Below are 21,593 nucleotides of genomic sequence, written 5' to 3'. Positions count from 1 at the left end.
TCAGTTATTCTTATTGTTTGAAAGTACTAATTTTCTACCGTGGTCCGCTACTAATAAGTCCACATTTATTATATAATTTCGTCTCACAAAAGGAACAAAGCAATGAAAGAGCTTACGATGATCGTAACACACAACGCCAGGTTTAATAAACGACTAGATTGGAAACAAGCTGGAGAAGGGAAGAAATGCGTTTTTTACTCCTCGTTTTAATAACCATTTATGCTACAACCACAATGCAGTTTGCAGATGTGCAAAATAACTTCCCTGCTGTAATATGCACTCTTAATGCCTCGTAAAAACCCCTGCCTGAGAAGAAACAGGAAGAAAGCCGATGCTGAACTGATTACTAGCACATCCAGAATCAATGGCACACAGCCGTTCATCAGCAGCCATTTTCCATCTGCAGTCACACACGCGGTTTCACTGGGTCACCGAGAGTCAGGCTGATGGGGGTTACCATGGCAACACATCCCAGCCCATGCACCGCCGCCGCTGCTGCAAGTTCACAGGCAACCAGACAAATATATTCCTTAACCCTTTCGGTCCCGCTTCACATTAAGTGGCCCTAATACCAGTGTACTTATATAGTAGCTAGATCTAGTACGCATCCACAGTGTAAGTATACATTGGTACATACATCTGTAATGTTGGTGAAAAATCTCTTTGCAGAAAGGATAATCTAAATACAACACATATACAAGCAGTCACCTAGCAATGCCCTTACAACCACCCAGTAGACCCTAGCAACCACATAGCAACACCCTAGCAACCCTGAATACCACAGCGGCAACAAAGCGATCACCCAGATTGTCATAGCAACCACACAGCAACACCCTTGCAACCCTGAATAAAACAGTAATAACTTAAAAAAAAAACAACAATCCTAGTAACCAGATAAAACACCTTAGCAACCAATGTCTAGGACACTACATCAACCACATAGCAACACCCTAGCAACCACTCGGAATGCCATATAAACCAAACAGCAGCACACTAGCAACTATCGAAACAAACCATAGCAACCGCAGAGCATCCACCTAGAACACCATAGCAACCACAGAGCAGCACCCTAGCAACCAGCCACATTCTCTTTAGGAAATCAAAAAAATCAACTGATCCTAGAAACTACCTAAAACACCTTAGCAACCAATCTAACAACAACTACTAACAATCTCTTCAAGAAATGAATTAATCTTGACTCCGTAATTATATCCAAATGCCAGCTCTGGTAAACACATGATTTAGAGGTGGGCTGTTGTTGCTGTTGTGAGCATTATAAATGAGAAATTTAATTAACTCTCTCTCAGTCTCTGAAATGTCAGGTGTCACGTATTGAGGTCAGGCAGCTCAGCCTGTGATCCTTCAGCATCTCACAGCGCTGACCATCAGTGACAGTGTAACAGGAATATTAGCACTGAAATCATCCTCTCGTATGAACGGTCAAGCTTTAGGGTGAAATACGAGAGCATAATATCCACAGGGACATATGGAGACCAGAACACGGTTCAGCACTCAGACCTCAGAACATGAGATCATACGTAGAAGGTTAAAGTAACCTTCATGAGCTTTATTTCCAGTGTCATAATGCGCAAGAGCGAATGCAATAAAAAAATTAAAAAGCACGCAAACTGAAGCATATTAAGATCATTTCAGCCGATTATTTCAGCAATTAAGCACATTTTACCATGACATTGCCATTAACAAAATGCATATTGATGGTTCACTTTCATTTTGTGTATTAAATTTTTTTATTTTATAGAATATTTATACATTTTTAATTTAAATTGATTTAACAAAAGTAAAAAATGCATAATTTTCTATGAAAATGCATAATTTATTTTTTACTTTATTGTATTCATTATTGACTTTATTAATGATACGTTAAAATAATAAATATTTGTATAGAAAATATACAACATAATGTACTTAAATTAACTGTTAACAATAAATCAAATATTATTTTATAAAGTAAATGATTTATAGAATTTACAGTCTTATAGAATATCCTTTATACCATTTTTAATGCAATTCTATATACATAATATATACAATACAACACATATTTTTTTCACTTTAAAGAAAATAATCATTTTAAAGTATAATATAATATAAATAAATATAAAAATGAAATTTGATTATTTCTATTAGCAAGAGCATTCTTCTAATGCTGGTCTTGACGCTGGGAAAACATCCTGCTAGCTAAAAACATAGCGCTTGAAAGCCAGCGAATCACTCAGCCTTACCATTAGATCCAGGATGAGTTTGACCATGAATAGGAACAGAACGGGTCACTATCCAGTGACACTCTCGGGGGACAAATGCACACAGCAACAGACGCTAACGTGCTCTCGCCTCAGGCCAGACGCAATCAATACACGCTATTTGTCTAACTACAGCATTCGGTTTTTTGCCTGTATTTGTAAACTGAGCACAAACGGAAAGAACGGCAAACTTCAGCAGCTGGCTTCCAAACCAGCTCTTAGCTATTACTTTATCTCGCAAAAGTGAAAGTCATCTTCCAGCTCATCTCGTGCAAATGCTAAACTGTGCTTTTATTGACACGAACCTCCAAACCTAATCACAGGCCTCCTGTTGGCTTGTATGGTTTCGCATCGCATATCAAAAGTACCGCTGATATTACGTATTCACATGCGCGCTCGCAACACTACAAGAACATGAAGCATCCGCGAGGGTAAACCTCACCTTTTTCCCTCCATCTCCTCATCAGTTTATCTCCATGGTTACCACATCCAGACTTGTCTTTACTGAATTAACTCGTGCGGTTCTGCTCAAATCACCAGCATGCCGCTCGCTGTCAAAAGCTACAAAAATACAGGCATGTAGTATAAACAAGTTCGATTAAGATAAAAACAAACTGAGCAGATAACATCAAAGTCACGTGGTTCCACTTAGATGTGATGAGCATGAGAAGATACTGGACACATCTCAGGGGGTTTTAGACTTCAGGAAGGGATCTCCGCATGCTGTACACATTCGATACATACAGTAAAACTCATAAGCTTACTGTATAAATGATAAATGCTCTCGTAAAATAATTTTTACATTCTTTTGACTTCCTCGGGCTATAGATCTGTACTGTTCTGACATTTTAATTTTACATTACTATATTTATTTACATTTTACATTAGTGACTATGCTAACTAAGTTTAAGTAAGTGAATACATACATCATTTAATTTTTTAACGCAATTTCTTGCATAAAAAACTAACAGATTGACATTCCCAGTTCAGTGCTATTCAAAGCTGGAAACGAAGCGCCACGTAATGCATCAATGTGAAATTAAACAAGCAGAAAAAAAAATAAGGAAAATTATTCATTATTATTAGATGCGCATACCTTTACAAGAATGTACAATTTAACCAAAAAATTTATCTTCATGTGCAAACCCATTGTGTTCAAAAACCGGGTAAAACTTTGAATCTTCTACAAGAATTATAAAAAATTTAATAAAAAATAAATAAATTAATCCATTATAATAGATAGTCTGAGAATTTAAAACCTGTGAAAAAGTGAATAATTCCTTGATTTTTGTGTTATTTCTATTTTATTTTGTTATATTTGGGGTCTTAAATTTCATATTGTATTGTATATTGTAGCGTTTGACAAGGTTTGCTTTTTTTACCTGACTCTTTAGTGTTTTTCACAGTGTTGCAGTCGCTATAAATCCAACGCACGAGTCGCAACGCCTGTTCACTGAAGCTCTGCATGCACATTCACGCTGAAAATGAAGCGTGCATCACACTGACTCCAACCAAACTGGCCACAGCTCCTTCGGCTGACCCAAAGCTCTGTGATCTGTATTGTAATCTTATGTAAGTTTCTCTCGCTCTCTCTCCTCTCTGCATTGAAGCGTCGTTAGAAAGCGAGAACGAGGGCTGGGTTTGATCACCCCACTGTTATGCGGCACTCGCTAAATCCCTCTGCACGAGCCTCCCAGATAAAGCCCAGATTCACGCCCAGGAGAACTGGCCTGGATTTCATCATCTCGCTACGCGCGTGCGATGTGTGTATTCGGGGTGTGTGTGTGTGTGTGTGTGTGACCGAGCAGCGAGATAACTTCAAACTCTCTGCTAAAAAAACAGGTATTAGAAAGACAATCGAGGCCAGCGAAGCTATCGTCCTCAAATCTAGCTGCTGCCGGCTGACCGAGTCCAAGAGGAACACAAGGTCACCACGGCATGCAAATTACAATCAAATATGAATAATCGGAGAGCTGGCAGATGGTGAGTGGGTGCACTGAAACGCTGCAGGGTCGCCGTTATAACTTGAAGATGTCAACATGTATTTTGATCTATTGCATAATACCACGAATGAATGAAATCGTTCTAATTTTGGGATGCGGATTCGAAAAAACCGTGGCACGCTAGTCGTCAAACTTTCTCACAAAATATGGCGCATTAGCACGAACTGTGCATTTATGATCTTTATATATACGGCAGTGTAACTTGCAATCAATGCTCTCGTAAAGTAACGTGTTTTTATTCCGCCACTCTTCTGTGTAAAGCTGAAAACACTTCCCTCAATCTCCCACACTTAATAATCAATATACACTCTTGTTTCAAATTTTCTTTTTTCTTATCTTCAATAAGGTTCATTAATTGACATCATTACTTAACATAAACTAAGAATGAACAATACTTCTACAGGATTTATTCATCTTAGTTAAGGCTAATTTTAGAGCTTACTAATACATTATTGAAACCACAAGTTTGTTAACATTAGTTAATGCACTGTGAGCTAACGTTAGCTAACAATGAATGAATCTATTTTTAATAACTGACGTTAACAAAGCTGAATAAGTGCAATAGGAATATCGTTAATGGGTCGTTCATGTTAGTTAATATATTAACTAATGCTAACAAATGAAACCTTACTGTGAAGCGTTACCAAGAAAGTAATACTTTTGTTAAGGATGCATTTATCTGATCAAAAGCGACAGTAAAAACATAATGTTACAAAAAGCTGTGCTTTTGAACTCGAGCAGCGAATCAACATATTAGAATGATTTCTGAATGATCAAACATGTCATTAAATAAATGCAATCTCGGCGAGCATGAAAAACTTCAGTCAAAAACCTTTTAAAAAATTAACTAACCCCAATCTTTGTAGTTTATACAGATTTGACAGCTGCAGCAAACATCCAAAGCGATGAAAGTATGATGACCCGACTACATTAGTTTTTTAAATGTCTGAGGATCCTGTAGGAACGTCATGAAGTTGTGCCAGGAGGTGGTGTTTCATCATTCAGAGCATCTCTGCAGGCCTCTGTGGTAATGTGGATAATTAGCATGACCCCTCTTTGATGCGCTGCTCACTGTTGACGTTTTAATCTAGTGTACTTACATGGCAGGATAACAGTCACACCGAGCCTCCTGATACCATTCATGACATTATTAACACATTAGAAGCATCTTCATAGAAGCCTTCCAGTTCACTCTCAAAAATAAAGGTTCTTCTGATGGTTCCATATAGAACCTCTAATGGACTATTCATGGATGTTTCATTAAACATTTCAACGTTCTTTATAATGGAAAAGGTTCTTTAGATGTTTAAAACGTTCTTTTAAGAACTTTTTAATGAAAACATAGAACCAGCGGTTCTACATTAGAACCAGCGGTTCAACATCCGTGGAACCATTCCACTGCAAGTTTCTTTACGATAGAAAAACAATCTTTAGATCATTACAATGTTCTTCAGAATTGAGGAACAAATGTTTCTTTTAAGAACTGTTCACTGAAAACCCAATATTTTCGAGGTTTCTTTATAATAGAAGAAGGTTCTTTAGACGCTTAAATCATTCTTTAATCTTAAAGGAAGAAAAAGCACATTTTACTGAAAACCAATGTTTCTGAATGCTTCCATGAAGAACCTTTAACATCCATGGAAGCATTCGACTGCGCAAAAACTGGTGGGAAAAGGTTCTTCAAATCTGAGAAACAAGTGAGAGCCGTTCACTGAAAAAGTTCTTTTGGAACACCAAGTGGTTCTTAAACATCTTTACTGACTTGAACCTTTCCACTGCACAAACGTTTTTATTGTGGAAAAAGTTTCCTTGGGTGCTTTTCAAAAATGGTTCTTTGAGCAGTTTTATCTACTGCATTCCTATTTAAACCCCTTTTGGACGTTTTTTAGCAAAGCAACACGTGCAGACACTCACCCGTTGGCCAGATTGTCGTCGTCGTCGTCGTCATTAAGGCTCTTGCAAAGGACGTCTGAATCACTCAGGTAACCGGACTTGAGGTCGCTGTCCGCGGCGTCCAGGCTCTCGATGAACTCGCTGCGTGACGTGTGACTGAGACGGCTGGAGCAGCGGGCAGGCATGGTGTGAGAGGTGTACTGAGACGAGGCCTTGCTGCCCGACACGTAGCTGCTCCCCGTCGAGGAAGGAGCGTCGCCGGCCTGCAGGCGAGGACTGGACTGTCCGTGGCGCCAGGAGAGAGGAGAGGAGCGGTTGGAGAGGCTGGAGATGCTGCGAGCGTTGGTCTCGTCGCTGTCGTAGCAGACGCTGCTGTCCAGACAGCTGCGGACGGAAAGAGAGGGTTACCGGTGCATGCGAAACACAGCATAACGGGGTTGCTGAGCCACAGGAACTCCTGACCTACTAAAGAAAAGGATGCGTCTGTGGGAGAATTCATCGCAGATTGCGTAACCAGATGCACCAGCTCAAACGAATAATATAAGCTTCCTTTACCACTTGAACATGGAAAAGCTATTTTTACGCACTTCTCTCAGGATAATTCATCAGACAGCTGCGACATGCCAGAAAATGAACACTTGTGGGTTGAAATATTTGATGCACTCGAGGCACAAACAGCACACAAACACTCTGGCGTTGGGTTGTTCGGTTAGTTTTACCCAGCTGGAGGAAGATTATTTCGTCTGTTATTGCTGCAAATGGGTCACTTGGCTAATATAATTTGGTTGACACTAGGTTTGTTAATAATCTGTTGTGCATGAGCTACATTTTTTTGGAATAATCTAAACCCACATAAATTCAAAAGAGCTATATAGTTATAATTATTATAATGATGGTGATGTACTATGAAATAAAAATGTGTGTAGCTTTAAATGTGTCAAAAATAAAACTAAAAAAAAAAAGCGATGCCCTAAAAACTGCTTTTTGGCGGTTCCTCATACATGTTTCATGAATTTGCTCTGCTGTCGATGCACTGTTCAAGGGCTGGATGATATAGGAAGAAAGAAAATGCTATTTATGAAATTATTTTTAATGTAGCTTCAAGTTTGAAAGGTTGCATGATTTGCAAAAACAATATCTACCGTGATTATCCAAATATCACAATAATAATAATAATTGTAATTATTATTATTAGTAAAATACAAACATTAATGAGAAATATTATTGCAATACTATTGTACTGTAAAACATCTGAGTATCTAATAAAATATTAACATTAAAAATAGGTGTAATGATAGTACTGTAAAATTCAGTATGTAATAAAAATAATTTTTTAATTTGTACTATAATCTTTAAATACTATAAAAGTTATAATCTTAGTACAAAAATGTTATATTTGCTTCTTAATTTATTTAAATTAAGCAAACATTTGTTTATTTGTGTTGGCAATAGATTACAAATGCAAAAGCTTAGAAATACTTAGAAATAAAATGTGATTTTATTTTAATCGGTGTTTCAGTCCTGCTCTTTGGTTGGTCCAACAATTGCAACCAATGGAAAAAGTCGTTCAGCTTCACTCATATTTGTCATCTGCATGTATCTGAACTCTACATCATTTGAGCCGACTGTGAAAGTGAATGAATGATCTGGGCTCTCGCGGCAGCCACCACCGGAGACCTGGACTGACGTTAAAGGACCGCATGGGACTTTCTAGACAGAATAAATGTTTCATTGCTCGGTATTTTCAAAAAAAACACACACATACAGCCTCATTTGACTGCACTGGACGTTTCACAGCGACGGCACAGCCACTCCCAAACCTCATGAGCTGCTTTTCCATTCACTTTCAGTGCCACATCACATCCTACATGAAGCCAAAGCAAAGGTCCTGCTCTCTCCACGTCGCACACTATGTGGCGAGAACACTTCTAGAGTTTCTCTCGTTACTAAATAGTTTTATACTAAAATGACAATACTTATAAAATGCAATAATATATACAATATATATATATATTATACTATATTTTATGCAGTATCATTATATTCATATAAATAATAGAAACTCACTCGCACATATATTATCCAATTTTCATTTAGTTTAAATCGAAACAAAACCAAAAAAAGAAGAAAAAACACAAATTAATTAAATTAAATTAATTAAAGGCAAAATATGCATATGAAAAAATGATGCAAATTTAAATGAATACAAAATCTAAAAACAAAAACTAATTCGAGATGTTAACAAAAAGTCTTACAGTACACGAAAGTTTCTAAAAGCCGCTGAGATTAAATACTCATCACACTTCATCACTGAAACATGCTGAATTGATAAAAGCCTTGTTTGTGAAAGCATACCACAAACGGTTTTCCTAAACAGACGCTGCGCACGAGAACCTAAAAGCGTCCATGTGGTTCGGTGATTAGCAAATCACGTTTTTCAGTTCAAGTGCACATCTTGACAGAATCCAGACACGACCAGCAGGTGTATCGTGTGAATCGACACGTTCAGAGGAGAATCAAACGGCGCACCTCTATTTTGAGTCGTGTCAGGTCATGTCTTGAAGACTAACAGAAGCGTCCCGGTGCAGAAAAGCTCATTACGCGCACATACATCAGTGCGGCTGTGAATCTGTGGGTTGAGTGCGGTTAAGCTGCTATGAATCATTTTTACGCCTGCGCCATCAAGTCTTTGGAAGCTCATCAGTCTTAGACAAGTGCCGCCTTTAAAATGGTGGCGGTATTAGCTGCGGGTCTCAAGTGTGTTATATATCTACTACAAAAGCCTTCTGCTCGGAAACTTAGTGGAGTAGTGAACGGTTAGCCTGCGGGGGAAAGGTTTGATGTACGGAGGAAGGACAGGTTGAGCTCTCCAGCGCCGAAACTCAGGAAGGTGCTGAGATCAAAGTTAGCATAATTGCTAGGCTAAGCATATCTAGCGTAGCAAACCTTTTGGGAAGAAAAATCCAGTCGTCTGCAATAAGCATAGCGTCTAGCTTATTCTGTAAATTGCACAAACATTTTTTTCATTTATATGTATATGTATATGCATACATTATTAAAGAGATGTTACATTTCTACAGTTATATTCAATATGCGTGCTACAATATTATTAAATACATAGATCCTCACACACACTAGATAAAAAATAGAAGTCACTGAAGGTTATATAAATACAGTTTATATACAATATACAATAAATATACATGCAAATGTTTGTGTATATATATATATATATATATATACACACCACACACACACACAATGTATTAAACAATTTGTGTGTGTGTATATATATATATATATATATATATATATATATATATATACACACACACACATTTTATTTAGGCTGCTGTCTCTTTAAGACCTCATGCGCGGATCTAATACACTGTTATGTATCTTGAGTTTTGCATCTCAAAAGTTTATATTCATTTAATAGTTTTGTATGTTTTCGTACAAAACTGAGTTATGTTTTGTATTAGCGTAGTGTTTCTTCATGAGATATACTGTATAAATGCACAATAAAATGATCAGTTTTACTTTAAGTAAGCGAATAGAAGCATCCTAAAAACCTAGTAACCTCGCAAAAACAGTGAAAGCAAGTTTTGCACCGTTCATCTCTTCAGGAAGTCCAGTTGTGTTTTGCTGTATATCTGACCGTGCAAAGCCTGGAGTCCAGCTGATTTCTGTGTGTGTTTGTAGTTATCCATTGATGGAAAGTGTTTCATTGTGTATTTGTGAATGTGGCAGCCAGGTGTTTGAACGACTGAAGTGGCAACTCTCCCAAAAGACGTGGGAGGCTGAATGGTTGTGGAAAAAGTAATCGTTTGTGTATAATGTAAAGCCTTGTTTATATTCAAGCTCTTTTGTGACACAAATGCGCGTGAAGATTGTTTCCAAAGAACATTGTGGAGCTTTCTCCCAGATTTACGATTCATTGAAAAGCAGCAGTTCGCATCCTCGTGAATTCATTTGGCTGTGGTTTTTCATGCCATAAACACGTGCTGGTTCTCACTCACCTCTGGCTGAGCTGAGTCCCCCGCAGGCTGGACATGGTTTCCTCCAGGTTCTGTCTGAGATCCAGAACATTCTGAACCGTCCGTTTCCTTTGAGATTCGGGATCTGCACACGTAACAAACACAATACAATGTACAGTAAACATGCAAAACTAAATATCTGCTCACATTTATGTCATTTTACCAGTTAATTTCAGTCTTATAAACACATATATACATACAATACAGTTCAAAAGTTTGGGGTCAGTCATTTTATTTTTTAAAGAACTTAATACGTTTATTTAGCAAGATGCATTGAACTTTATATTCATCAGATAATCCTGAAAATATGTTTCCACAGCATTATAAAGCAGCATAAATGATTTCATAATCGATAGAAATCAGAAATGTTTTAAATTATCGCACTGTTTTGAAATTAACTTTGAAAATTCAGCTTTGCATCACAGGAATAAATTGCATTTTAAAATATATTTACCAACGAAACCCTAATAATATATCACAATTTTTTTTATCAAATAAACTTCTTTAAAAAGAAGAGAAAAACCAGAACATAAAATAGTTTGATATTAGTATCTTTGAAAAACATTTTGTAGGTTTCTACACCAAAATTTCTTCAAATAGTCAAACCCGGATTGAGAACTTTGTGCAGCATTAAAGACCGGTTTGTACTTCCTGTTGAATCACGGAGCTGACATTTTAGAGTTTGTCTATGTTTTTAAATAGCCAACAGCCTTACATTTACACCACAAAGGTGAAGCATATGTTAAAAACAGCTCGACCCGATCAATCGCCTGGCTTTCCTGAAAGTCTTGGACATTAACCTCAGAGGCAACAATGAGAATACGAGAACCAGACAGTCTCACATCACATCGTTACAATGAGAACAAAGGATGATTTCGTCCAAATAAACGAATGCTTTCTGTTCGAACGGTTGTAAACTGCCACACAATCTTTGGAAAACCCGCGTGGGCGAGCGGTCAACATGTCAACAGCATGCCCAATCAATCCCATGGTGCAGTTAGGCACGATGCCTGGCCTGACATTAATAACGACTGGACTGCTTTATAGACAGCGAGAGAAAGGCGGTTTACAAGCATTACCGGACAGCAGATAACTCGAGTCAATCAACTACATTCCCACGAGAAAATTAACACACGCTCTAGCTAATTACATCACTACACAGACTTGCACGCTCGAATTAGTGAATCAGGTGACGAGATGACAGCATTTCATTAGTTTTCATCGTAAGGTGTACGTAAAGCCTTGCAAATCAACCAGCTTCACCTGTGCTGTGGCCTTGACCTAAAGACGCCCATTTCCACCAAAAAGGTCAAACAAAGAGCAAAAACAAAACACGTTTTAAACCGATAAGCTGATTCATTTGCACGCATTAGGCATGTATTACAAACACCCCGATGCTACCAGAAATAAACCTAGCGGTGTGCTCCAATGCAATCTCCTGCACGGGAGATTAAAATTTAATACATGCTCTTTTACTCCATATGCTTTGATCCGCGAGGGCAAACTGGAAGGCAGCCTCATGTGTACATTTTGTGGCTCACAAGGAGCAACACCGCACCTACCGCAGTTAACATTTTAACATTGTGCAAAACACAGACAATATAAACTTCGCAAATTAAATGGTAAATTCTAAGGTAAATAAAAATCGATTCCAGTTGTAAATTCAGATCAATTCTAACCGAAGTTTTGTCAATATATAATGCACAGCCTTTTCAAGTATTTTTGTGTGAATGTGTAGTAAATGCCGCAAAAAACGATACAGTATTTTTACCTTCTCCGGATAAAGCATCTAAACTCGACTTATTTACTTGAAGCAATGCTGCATGAGGTAAAATATTAAGTGCTGTAAGACAAAATTACAGATATACTCTGTGAAAATCAAAAGTTGTATGTTATGCAGTGCTGATTCTCAAGACATTTTATAAAATAAAATATTTTCAAAAAAGAGTTCACCCTCACCAAAACAGCTGATGGCAGCCATTGACTTCTATAGTATTTTTTCCCCTACTATGAAAGTCAACTGGTGCCATAATTTGTTTGGTCACCAACATTCTTCGAAATACTAGGTTTACAACAACTTTAGGGTAAACTGTACCCCAAAAATGTATTACTTAGCAATCAAGTAAAAGACAGAATATAAATATAAAATATCCTTTTTTATATACAGTTTTATATATCCATATCAACATCTAGAGGGAGAATGACTGAAAACTGATGATATACTATTATTATAATATTAGTTTTCAGTAGACACTGATATGAATATCATCCACTTAAAAACCAATAGTACAGTATAGGAAACCAACATGATTAGAGTGGCCTCATACAAGCTAATTCCCCTCTCATAGCTTGTTATACATAATATTCAAGTTTATTTCCAGACTGGCACAAAGAGGCCAGATTTGGCCGTAACTCTCCCTCAACTCAAACTATTGTCCCTCATACATATTTTAAGCATTTCCGTCCCCCTAGAGGTTTAGACCCTCGTCCAGCTGTGCAGCACAATAGCAATTTTAAATGCACAGAGGAAAGCCATGCTCCATTCTGAGCGCTAATTCAGTCTACTGACCGAAAGTGTCATGCAGATGTTATGTGCCACACACGGTCCAAAAGAACAGCTCACAAGCAAGCGGTTTATTACGCAGAACAAATGAGCATGAACTCTATGTGTAATTATGATTATAAAAAAGAAAGCACTTCGATAGAGAGAATCGAGAGATTATTCTTAACAGAGACCTTGTGATTAAAAGATCCTGCATGAAAAAGTTTCCCTGTAGCGCTTTGTTTTTCTTCTAAATTTAGAGGAGAAAAACTCTGCAACCACTCTGGTGCTGGACGTAATTATACCCGGTCTATATAAAAGCATGCTAAAAATATTGAAAGAATGCATGCAAGATTCCCATCGGAGAACCAAATTCAAAATTAAACCAAACCAAATTTAAATACATATAACTTTAAATTTAACATGAAAATGTGGAATTTCGAGGGCATCCCAATTGAAATGCAGCGCTTCCAGAAAAAACTGCAAAAGAAATATTTTGTTTTTTATTCCCTTTAGGATCCTTCCAGATTATAATTCCGATCAGAGACGCTGTATGGACTCTTAAGCAAGAGCTACGGAGAGCATTTTAATAAGAAGTTTAATCCAGGTCGTTCGTTTACTCTCATTAGCCTTTAATCCCAGCCGAATTATATCGTGCACTGCAATGCAAGGAGAAAAAAGAATCTAGGATTCCACGCAAACAATTTGAAGAATTCAGGCCTAAATTGGTTGTTTTAAACATGAGGTCTATACACAGTTGAAGTAGAGGTCATTCGTTTGAGGACTGATGCAAAAAAGCAGGGCATGCTGTGTTTAGAAGACAGCGCAAACAAAATGGGATATTTGTTTTAAATGCGACAAACATACTTCCTGATTAATGCCATGCACAACAAGAAGTACACAGATCCAATTATATATATATATAGCTGTATATCATCCAGTGTGACAGGTGATCATGCATGCTTTTGTTCATGCTTTCGACAGCAACATTTATCAGCGTCTACAGATCAAGCCGCAGCCAAAAGGAGGCTGATGACAAGCTACAAACCGAATTCATTATTCCCCCTTTATGCATTCCACGGCCTCTTCCTTTTCTCATACCACCCGTGTCCCTGTTATAGCAGCCATTACCTCATTACAGACGAGAGCAGAGCGGCAACACCAGCACACGGCACCAGACAGGCGTCGAAAAAGCAGATCAGTGTGCCGAGCGTCGCCCCCGAGCTCTCTGTCATTCAATCACTGGACACACGCCAAAGCAGAGAACAATCTACGAGCGCACAAGTGCGAGAGAGACGGCGGATGCACACACGCACCGCACGCGCTACCCAGAACAAAGCCCTGCATTGTCCAGCTGTCCGAGACCACCTTTAAAACCACCACAGCGTGCGCTCTCCTGGGTATCTTCCAGTCGATCCGTGCCACTCGGGCAGCTGGTAGTAAGTGGGCGCGAAAGCGTGAAAACCCGTACTCACCGAGCATCTGACTAAAGAGCAACTGCTCCAGGTCGCCAAGAACGGTGACCACCAGCTCCGGGTCTACCTTGAGGAAGGGTTTATCGCCACCTTCCTCACCTTGACCTTTAGCTTCCAGGTCTCCGGAGCACCCGGCGGCCGCTTTCTTCCCGCTGGCTTTGGCTTTGCTGGACAGGATGTCGTCGTCGGATTTGCAGTCATCGGATGGTTTCAACGGTTTCACTTCCGCGTACGGGCCTCGAGGGATCCGACTTTGGCCCTTCCCTAAGGTGCCGGGTGCCACGAGCGGGGTGAACGTCTTGGGTTTGCCCTGGAAGAGGGAGTGGTCGGATTTGGACAGGTTTCGAGAAAGCTGGGAGCCCCCCGGCCCTCCTCCGCCGCCCGCCGCTTTGGGCTTGCCCATCTTCAGGTGTCCCGAGGCAGCTTTGCTCATGTCGTCGCACCACTTGGGCTCATAGAGTTGCATCTTCTTCTCCGCGTCCGTCAGCACGGCCAGGTTGGTCAGGGACCTCTGTTTGCGAAGGTTGGACGGCACCGGGATGCGTCCCTCCGTGCTGCCCACGCGGTACACCTTCAGCTCGCTCCGTGCCACGCTTTGTGGCACGCCGGACTTGCCTCTCTTGGCAGCCATGCCTGCACCTTCCCTCAACGTCCCCTCGCTCTGCCTGCCTTTTATTCGACCCCCAAGCGTCTTCCTCTACCGGAGAGCATTTAGGGCCGGATGAGAGAAGAGCGAGAGCAGCGAGAACGTGCGGCTCTTTCTCTCTTGCACGGGAAGAAAATGCTAATTCCGAGTGCCCTTTATTTTCCCGTTCCTTCCTGTCAGGCTGCAGCAGCTGCCGCCCTGGTTCTCCTTTTCTCTCTCCTCTTTCTCTCACTCCCTCGTTTTCTCTCCTCCCTTCACCAGGCCGTCTTGCCGCTGAGCCGTGCAGCAGCCAAATGACAGCAGTGCTGCACGCAACAACAGTCCCTCCCCCCTTTCTCTCTCTCTCTCTCTCTCTCTCTCTCTCTCTCTCTCTCTCGGTTGCATTTTCCGGTGCGTCTCTCTGCCTCAGCAGAAAGTGTGAGCTGATAGGGGGAGATGACAAATTGCAACACTAGAACGTAAACTGAATCCAGTACATCGTGGTGTGTATTTTCACACACACTATTTCTCCATCCCCATTGTCTCGCCCCTCCCCCTTCCAGATCCAATGCTGTATACCCATTAAAATCTCAGTTATGTATTCACTATCTGCCTTCAGGAGAAATGCATTGCATATGCAAAGGACAATTTAAAGATACACAAATGTCATCTATCTATCTATCTATCTATCTATCTATCTATCTATCTATCTATCTATCTATCTATCTATCTATCTATCTATCTATCTATTCAATATGGCCTTTAGTGGTATAATATAATTATGTATATACTAGCTTTATAGTTCGGCACGTAATCTAACACAAAAAACAGAGAAGACATATCCATCTATCTATTTGAAATATATAGAGATTTTAGCACTATAATACAAAAATGTAAAAAACAACAACATTATTTTGTTTTAATATTAAGAATGTTTTAGTTGTTCCATTCTATAATCCAACACAACATGCAAAAGAAAAATGGCAAAAAAATAATCGGGTAATAAAATAACAAATATAATTTCACACTTAATTAATAAAAACAAAAAAACTAAATAATATTAAGAAAATATATTTTCTTCTTTATATTACATGTTGCATTAGAGAAAATATATAATATTATGTATGAAGTAATAATAATAATAAATAATATTTGTTTTGAGGATGTTTCACTGCAGAGCAAAACAAGACAATATCTGCAAATGATCCAGATGTATTTGTCAGAAGACAAATCTGAAGGTCAAAATTGAGCTTAAATCTGCAAACCCAAGAAATGAAAAATAAATGAAAATACATTTATTGTTTTTTATCCTCAAAGTGTATCCCTAAACGAGTGCACTGTGCATATGTTATGAAGTAAGCAAATTCAACTCGTTTCAAGTATGCACATAACATAGTACGGCAATAAATGACTGTTTATAATAAATCAATCAAGTGCAGGTGGTTCACGTCACACCTCCATCCCATCCACCTTCACTTCATAAAACGGCCGTGTTGTTTTCAGATGGTCCCTTGCATCATCGCTCATGATATTCCATACACATCTCTCTATGGAGTTCTCCGCAATGCTTAGCTGGAGAAGCGTCACCATAGCAACTCTGCTACCTACATCACAACACGCATTAAGACGGCCGAGTCTCTCCACCGCAAATAAGGTAACAGCCACAAATCCGCTTTCTGTTCGTCTTCATCTCTTCACAAACGAGCCTTGTTAGCCGGAGAGGAGCCTGGCAGCGACTTAAACGAATCGTCCATAACCGGCCTGATGCAACTGACCGGTTTGGTACAATGACTCAATCAAAAGCTCGGCACGCTCGTGCAGGGGGTCCCGAACACTTGGCCGAACACATGCTAGTCCCGGGGCATCTGGGGTGATTCTGATGTTGCTGGGCTGAGAAGAATAAGGTCTTTTGTCATGAGTGGCCGTGTCATTCTGTGGGGGATTTTTCCATGGACAAAGAGGAACATGCTTCCCGTGTAACCGTTGCCACAAACAGATTACATAGTCCATCATTTTCGTTAGATCAACAAAAAACAGGTCAACTAGATCGAGATCAAACGCTTGCATTTGCACAGAGATTTCTGAGGTCTTATTTGCGAATCTAAGCACGGTTTGAGAAACTAAGCACATGAAAAGTCTCCATTTGTTCTCAGTTTAATGTCACAAGCGATCTTAAAAAATGCATATAAAAAGTACAAAAATATTCTCAATAACGTTTAACATTTATAAAAAGTATCTGATAACCTCTATTATATCTAACAGACGGACAAGATACTGATTTCCAATATGTATAAAAACAGTAAGATAGTAATATTACTACTACTAATAAAGACCTGAAAAATATTAATTTAATCAGAATTACAAGAGAAATAAAAAAAAAACTATTAAAAGAAGAGATGTTAAATACAAATTTTAACATGCAAAAAAAGCTACTAAAAAGACCTAAGAGGTTTTAATTAGCTCTAAAAGAAACAGTATTTAGTTTGCATAATACTGTATGTGTGTATATTTATTATGCAGATGTATGCATTTCAGAAAAATATATTTATGAATATAAATTGTATGAATATACATATATGCATGTAAATACATGTTAATATTCTCCAAATATATGCATGCAAAGTACACACAAATATAATGCAAACATGAACGTGTTAAAAAAGATCTGAAGACTGTTTAATCTCAATGATGTCTATTACCGATATCTCAAAACTCTCTCATTACTGATGAATTCTAAAGAGATCTAATAAGTCTCTAATCAACTTCACAGCTGTGATATCCCGTAACACATCCCTACGATCCCACACTTACATGAAACAGAGCCGGATTCTGACACATATTAGGTGAGAGACCTCAGTGTTTTCTCTTCGTGAAGTATGAAACACACGTCCTGATGTGTCCACCGCCCTCTCTCCAGAGAAAGCCAAAGGTTCTCCAAACATCTGGATCCCATCCGGAGGCAGTGGTTGGCCAGCAGCGCAGATGTTTGCAGACATGAGAACATCCCACGGGCTGCTGGCATCCGTAGCCGGTCAGCTGCTGCCATTACACCACGCTGATGCATGAACATTACTCAGAGCGCCTTTCATTCTCTCTTCGTGTGAGGATGTGGTAACACATGGCTGTGCTTGTGTGTTTGTTTGTTTGCTCGCATGCCATCGATCCTACATTAAAATCACACCCCTCCGAAGAATTACTGAGTGACACGGTATAAATCTTACGCTGAAAAATCGCAAAAGTTTTGGTCTCCAGCGCACATGTGCGCTATATTAATGTGAAGCATGTGAAAACGGTCTGTAAACTCACGCCGTTGCACTTTATTCCCATAACTCAGAATACCAGGATTTGCTTCAGCACATTCTGATATATATATATTTATGTTGTAGCTGTTATTCGTGCATTTACTCTCATTCGCTCCCATTGATTATCATTAGAGCAAAAACAGTGAGTAAAGGCAGGAAAATGAAATTGAAGTACAACAAAAAGTGTTTAGTGTTTTAGTTATTGTAATCTTTTTATATTACACACTTGCATTTGCACTTTCATTTAATTTACTTTGATTTAATTCTGATTTGAAAAAAATGTCTAAATGTTTCAAATGGTTTTTAAATTATATGTTAATCTCTTTATGCAAAAAAAACAATAAAACAATAAAATAAATCAAAAATATATTTGTGTGTGTGTGTGTATATATATATATATATATATATATATATATATATATATACACACAGTATATATATATATATATATATATATATATATATATATATATATATATATATATATACACATATATACACAGTATATAAATAAATATATATATATATATATATATATATATATATATATATATATACATACATACATACATACATATACTGTATACATGAGCTGACAGTTGTTTTACTAATATTTGAGGTCTACATGTGGTCTGACTAAGTCCATCAAGAATCTCTCCAGACGGTGGAGACCTACATCAGCAAAGACATGAATCACCTCGCATGGACACCAATCATAATTTACCACACCAGCATCTGCGTATAGTTTGATCGATCTGAATCATAGCATCTCTCACCGTCTCAGACCTTTTCACGCCACCGTCTACAGCCCTGCATGAGAATAGCAAAGGCTAAAAAAAAAATGTGGTCATGAATACTGGAGTATTTTTAGGAGAGACTCACCTAAATCCTCACAGCACACTTCCATAGAGTCTGAGGAACAATCGCTCAGATCCTCAAGAGAAGCTTCTGCATCTTCTGCAACCTGCAGCCTGTGGCACAGACGCATTAGGTTACGCATTATTTTAAGGTGTCTTTGTTACAGTGCAATTATACATTTAGGTACAGAGTAATATTAGTTAACTATATGTACTTACTATATGGTTAGGGTTAGGATTATGGTTTTGTAGGGTCAGCAATTATGCACAATTTATTGTTATTATAATAGTACGTGCATGTAAATGTGACAAGGACTCCTTAAAATAAAGTTGTACCAATGTAGCATATTAATTCTTAAAGGGAATTATTACTCACAGAATGAGCATTTATTTCAGCAAATAAATGTACATAAAAATAGTAGCCACGAATGAGACAATAGCTGATCATAAAGTACGTGTACAGAGCTATACAATTAGAGCTCCATTAATATTAGAATTAATATTAGAATTTATTTAAATCGTTTTTTTTTTTTTTTAGCATATTGAAATTTTAAAATGATATTCTTGTATTCTGGCTAATGCAATAAGACCATGGTATTTACTTTGAGATTTGCTAAATTACATTTAACAGTGTTATAAAAGCATCAATGTCTTCAAAGATCAACTTTAAGTAAGCATCAAATGAAGAAAAATCTAATAAAATTAAATTTGAATTTGGAAAAAGTTTTTGGACTTTGCTGCACCAATTTTGAACTTCTGTCTAATATAATAAGCCAGTGATTATTTTATATATTTATATTTTTAAATATAAGCCTATAAAAAGGTTTTTATTATTAATATAAATAATATAAAATATACTAATATATCTAAATAATCAAATAAATAATAAATAAAACAAAAATAAATAATAAACTGGAAAATTTTTGAGTTTTGGTAAAGTTTACCTTTAGCATTGCTACTAAATATCAGTGTTTTTGATACTGAAGTTTTCAAAGTCATCTAAATGTAAAAAAAAAACTGAGTATGCATAATTAAACACAAAATATGCCCAATACATACCAATAGCAAAAAATCTGACCTGTATCTGAAAGGTGCCACGGCCGCCATGCGTGGAGACTCCCTTCCTGCGGGACCCGCGTTGGTGCCATTCACATGGGATTTAGACACAATCGTCCCTCTGTTGCCGTCACCGCGAGCCAGCATTTTCATCCTCTGCTTCTGGAAGTCCCTCTGAACAACAGCCGAAGTCTCCCAAATGACGTTCCCGTTGGTAGGCTTGCGAAGCTCTCGAGAAGGCTCGACGACCTCATTGTCTAGACTCCTGAAGTGATGGCGGCCAGACCTCCAGTTCTTGTTGGAGAGTCTCTCCAGGTCTCTGAATTCATCCTGGGGCAGCGAGCCTCTCCGGAGGGTGTTTTTGAATGGGATCGCCTCCCGTCTGGACACATGTGGGCTGCTGTGGGCCGAACGGGGAGCAAACGAAGGCCTGTTTGTGCCGCTTCTCTGAGAAGATCCCATTCTCCATTCGGACCCTCTGAGTAACTCCTTGGAGATCGATAGAGATGATATGGATGAGGCTGATGAAGATAAGTTGGATGTCCGTCTAGGAAGCTGGTTTTGGGCGGCTGGACCCAGCAATGCGCCGCTCGAGCCCCTGGTGTCCTGTTTGGAGAGACTGGTCAGGCTCCGCGGCAGAGGAATACCAGAGCCGCTCTGAGACATCGCCGTCAGGTTCACTCCACTGCTCATGCTCCAGGAAGATCACCAGATGATGCTCTGGGAGAAGACGTCAAGAGAAGAAGCTAGAATTAGTTAGTTAATTAAGTCATATTTATCCAAAAATAAAATGAGAGAAACACTGTAAATGCTACAATATAAATAACATAAAATAACCATCGGAGGTTGTGCAAGTATGAATATTAAATATAAAATAAAATATATAACCCTCAGTGGACGTTGTGTTATTAATGACAGTTTTAATAATTAATAAAATAAATAAATAATAAAAATTATACAAGAGAGTGGAGCACAATGGATAAATAATGTAATAGGCTATAAATAATAAAAATAAATAAATCAATAGGGGTTGTGTAAATGTGCATAATAAATATAAAAACATAATATTAATAAATATAACATAAAAGTACAAGGAAGAGATATAAAGAACACAGAACTATTCAAATGTATACGAGAGTACAAAATAAAATGAAATTAAAAAGCAAAAATTCAGGGAAATATGAACACAGTTATTAAATATACATTATATAATTTTAAATTTGAATCATTTATTAATATGTAAATTAAAAATATTAAAAATGCTTCATATCATATTTCCATGTTATTATAAAATAAAATAAAATTCAATATATAAAATATTATATAGATAGATAGATAGCTAGATAGATAGATAGATAGATATGTAATTAAACATTGATAAATCTGGTCAATGAATTTATTTTCGCCCACTTTCAAACTCATTTGCATATCTAATAATAATTAGGACTCAGTGACACGCTGTGGTGGTTTTGGCCGGACCGGCTGCTCTTCTCTAGAGGGGTTTGATCAGAGGTCTGTTGACAGACTGGCACCGCTTGGCAC

General features: G+C 38.1%; 1 protein-coding gene across 13 annotated transcripts in view; it reads right to left on the bottom strand.

Annotated features, from left to right (window-relative positions):
- nav1b (neuron navigator 1b) overlaps window positions 1–21,593 on the bottom strand; it is a 66,296-nt gene that overhangs the window by 42,628 nt on the left and 2,075 nt on the right. For 9 of the 13 annotated variants that reach the window (XM_043242142.1, XM_043242147.1, XM_043242141.1 and 6 more), the window contains exons 2-5: window positions 20,074–20,771; window positions 19,021–19,109; window positions 10,177–10,279; window positions 6,179–6,541 (exon numbers count right to left, since the gene is read on the bottom strand). In XM_043242142.1, the coding sequence (XP_043098077.1) occupies window positions 6,179–6,541; window positions 10,177–10,279; window positions 19,021–19,109; window positions 20,074–20,744 (1,226 nt within the window). In that variant the 5' untranslated portion in view covers window positions 20,745–20,771. Of the gene's footprint in view, window positions 1–6,178; window positions 6,542–10,176; window positions 10,280–14,211; window positions 15,157–19,020; window positions 19,110–20,073; window positions 20,772–21,593 lie in introns of those variants that run through there. The other 4 variants (XM_043242149.1, XM_043242150.1, XM_043242152.1 and 1 more) reach the window with 2 other exon arrangements.

The sequence above is a fragment of the Puntigrus tetrazona genome, chromosome 6 (genome assembly GCF_018831695.1).
Source record: "Puntigrus tetrazona isolate hp1 chromosome 6, ASM1883169v1, whole genome shotgun sequence".
NCBI lineage: Eukaryota > Metazoa > Chordata > Actinopteri > Cypriniformes > Cyprinidae > Puntigrus > Puntigrus tetrazona.
The sequence above is the reverse complement of the archived record's forward strand: the minus strand, read 5'-3'. Positions and strand labels throughout refer to the sequence as shown.